This window comes from Gossypium raimondii, chromosome 7 (genome assembly GCF_025698545.1).
Source record: "Gossypium raimondii isolate GPD5lz chromosome 7, ASM2569854v1, whole genome shotgun sequence".
NCBI lineage: Eukaryota > Viridiplantae > Streptophyta > Magnoliopsida > Malvales > Malvaceae > Gossypium > Gossypium raimondii.
Window position 1 is genome coordinate 34,728,074 of NC_068571.1, and position 3,680 is coordinate 34,731,753.

The 3,680-nt window shown below is 33.9% G+C and overlaps 1 protein-coding gene across 1 annotated transcript; it reads left to right on the forward strand.

The window, feature by feature from the left end:
- Window positions 1-923: 923 nt before the first annotated feature.
- On the forward strand, window positions 924-3,055 carry LOC105794408 (uncharacterized). Its single transcript, XM_012623571.2, has 2 exons — window positions 924-1,172; window positions 1,369-3,055. Exon 2 carries the CDS (start codon window positions 1,693-1,695, stop codon window positions 2,920-2,922), a length of 1,230 nt encoding a protein of 409 aa, XP_012479025.1. The 5' UTR covers window positions 924-1,172; window positions 1,369-1,692; the 3' UTR covers window positions 2,923-3,055.
- Window positions 3,056-3,680: the final 625 nt, after the last annotated feature.

A 3,680-nucleotide genomic window follows, 5' to 3' on the forward strand; every position in this document is an offset into this window, starting at 1 on the left:
AATTTGATCCTAATTCTAAATAATTCAATAAACTTAACCATTTACATTTGCAAATTTTATCAATTTGATCCTCAAAACTTCCTAACCCAAACTTTTAGCTTTTAAAATTTGACAATATCAGAATTTTAAAAAATTAATAATTACCTGAAAGGCCTCAAGCAACAGTGATGGCTTGCCATTTTGGAGGCTCAAGGTGGTTGTTTGGTTTTTTTTTTTTTTTTTTCTGGTCTCCGTCACTGTAAAAAAGTATATTTTCATTTCATGCGTCCGCTGTGGTTGGAGCGATAGAGGACGACTTTTGAATGGTGGTCCTGTTTTCGACCGGAGAGGATGCCGACATGGTGGTTCAAGTGGCAGCGATGGGCTTGATAGGAGAAAGGTTTTTTTAGAAAGGGTTTGAAAGGTTGTTTTTAGAATTTAATGAAATTAAAATAAAAAAACATAATTATAGTTTTAAAAATAATTTTTATAATTTCAAATTAAAATAAAATAACGAAATCTCAAAATGAAATTTAAAGAACTTTATGATATTTTTATAATTTTGAAATCTAACCTGTTATTTTTAAAGGATTTTATGATTTTTTAATTTTTACATTATTATCATTTAAAAAAATATTTTTGTAGTTTCAAAATAAACAAATAACTTTCTGAATTTTTAAAGATTTTTTGATAATTTTAAAAACATTATCATTAAAAATAGTATAAAATGACCAAATTAAATATTTTAATTATAGTGTAGAGGCTAAATTAAATATTATGGATGAAAATGTTATAATTGGATATTATTAATGATAAAAATGTAACATTTTACTTTTGTAGTTTGCACAAGAATTAAAATGGAATCGAGTGATGGGATTATAAAAAAGATGGTGCAGTTGGCGTCAGTATAATCAGAAGAGTAGCTCCACTTATTTACCTACCAGCACCCACCTGCTGTTTGTAAATAAGCAATACAAAAGCCCGCTCAATCTCATCAATAGCCAAAAAACACGTTATTTCAAGTAAACATTTTTTACCTGTTTGCCACATTCTATTCATCTCTTACTCTTCCCAACTTCAGCGCAAAATTAGCTTTCAATCTCTTCCAGACCCCCCGCCCAAAAGAGAGAAAAAAAAAAAAGGTCTCTTTGCCTTTTCTGATGAATTTCTCGATTGATGATCATTAGCAGAAGGTAATCCTTTCATGAATTTTTCTTATTTTTCTTCAATACGATGATCAAAATCATTTGTTCAAGTTTTTGTAGCTTTCCCGTTATTCTTCTTTAGATTGTCAAACAGTACAATAAAAGTTGAAAATTTCCCTTTTTTGATCTTGTTGAGGATTTTAATTGATTTTATTGGCCTTCGCTGAATTTCGGACGTGATTAGATATGGGATTCTAGAGCTTCGGAGGATTCTTGGGATATTTATATGATAATAGGTCATAAATTTTCAGTCCACCCCAGTTTCTTGGTACTTTTTCCGTTTGGTTTGTAAGAATAAGGTAGGTGTTAAAACTTATAGCTTTTTAGGGTTTTTTTCCTGGTTGATCTAAGAGAGAAACTTGGTTTGATTGACCGCAACGAATTGAATCAGGTCTGTGAGGTTGGGTTTCTGTTTTATTGAATATTCCAGCAATAGATAAACAATGGAACTTTAAGCTTGTTTTTCCTGCAAGGAAACGATAAATTGGGTGTTTGGATTTCGGCGTAGATGGATGATTCGGGTTTGGAATGCGGATTTTTATCAGGTCCGAATGGAGGGTTGTTTGATCTTGAGTCACCCATTCAGAGAGAGCAGCGGCCACAGAATCATATGGTCATGATGACTGACCTCGGAAACGAGCACCGCTCCACTGGATTAACGGAAGCAAAAGGCTCAAGCCAGAAAGGTTTTCCGATGAATTTTGGTAAAGGGAAGGGAATTAGTCCGGTGATAGCTATAACTGATGGAAGCATGAGTGACGAAGATGAACCAAGTTACAACGAAGATGGAAATCGTGAGAAGTGCAAAGGCAAGAATGGATGGCCATGGAAGAGAATGAAATGGAAGGACAATGTGGTTAGGCTTCTAATAGCTGTGGTTTCTTGTGTGGGAGATGAAGAAGGTGTGGAGGGGCTTAAGCGAAAATCCAGGATTCTGCAAAAGAAGGAAAAGTGGAAAACGGTATCCAAGATTATGATTAGTAAAGGTTGTCATGTTTCACCTCAACAGTGTGAGGATAAATTCAATGACTTGAACAAGAGATATAAGAAATTGAATGATATTCTTGGGAGAGGAACTAGTTGTAGAGTGGTGGAGAACCATTCTCTAATGGACTCTATGCCTCACCTCTCCCAAAAGGCGAAGGATGATGTAAAGAAAATATTGAACTCTAAACATTTATTTTACCAGGAAATGTGTGCTTACCATAATGGACAGAGTATACCCAATTGTCAGGATCTTGATCTGCAGGGATGTATACCTTCTGAGAGATGCTTAGACAATAACGGGTCCGATGAGGAAGAAGCTGACAGTGAGGATGATGATGATAATGATGTCGACGACGATGACGACGATTATGCTGTTTGTGAGGAGGAAAGGATGGGTGAGGTGAAGGAGAGGAAGAAAGCAAGTGCAGAGTGTGGTGGGCAGGATGGTTTCAAGTTTCAAGAGGGAACAAGGTCATCAATGGTGGGAAAGGATCGGATAAAGAGACAGATGGTGCAACTTCAGGAGGAAAGAGTGAAGTTGCAGACAGAAGCTTTTGAGCTGGAAAAACAACGGTTTAAGTGGGTGCAGTACTGCAGCAAGAAAGACAGAGAACTGGAAAGGTTAAGGTTGGAGAAGGAAAGGAGGAGGATGGAGAATGAGCAGAGTATATTGCAACTGAGGCGAAAAGTAGTGGAAGTAGGTTCACTTGGCATTGATAGACAGAGTCAGATTGATATGTGCAGCCATTAATAGTTCTCCTATCACACTTAAAAGTCAGACTTGCTCTTTTTCCATATATGTAAAGTAGCATGTTAATCTGGAGAGGTAATGCACGTTGAGCTGAATTTATCAAAAATTTATTTTTCGCCTTTCCTTTCACTAACCTACGTACGCTTTATGAGCTTTTTGATCCAACTATGTTAAAGCAATTAGTTTTAGATTTTCTCAAACCAGTTTTTTTAAAAGAAAATTCAGATGCTAATTTGTAAAACTGTCTTTGACTTGTATGAATTATAAATTACAAATATTTGTATATTCAAATTTTATTTAAAATTTATATTCCATTTGTAATAATTTTAGTGAATATTAATTTCTCTACCGAAAGAATAATATATTCATCCTTGTATTTCAGATAAATGCACAAAATAGTCCTTTTATTATAATAATAAAATTGTCATTCAACTAAACATTTGGCTCACTTATTCAGGTTGCGGGTTAGAATCAGAAGAATTTCCTATTAGTGATGTATGCGACAGTAATTTACTCTTGTCAAAAAAAAAAGTGTATCATTAAATGCTTATTTTGGAGTCTTATTTATAAGACATAATCACAAATTTAGCTACTAATCTTTATACATTCTTTAAATTTGGCTCTTACTCTTATTTGGAGTACATTAGTCATCAATCTTTCATTGCTTATGTAATATTATTTTATATTGGGTAAATTACACGCAAGTAATCTTAAAATAGTATTGTTCTTATTTTAGTCATCATAAATTTTTAGTCAAT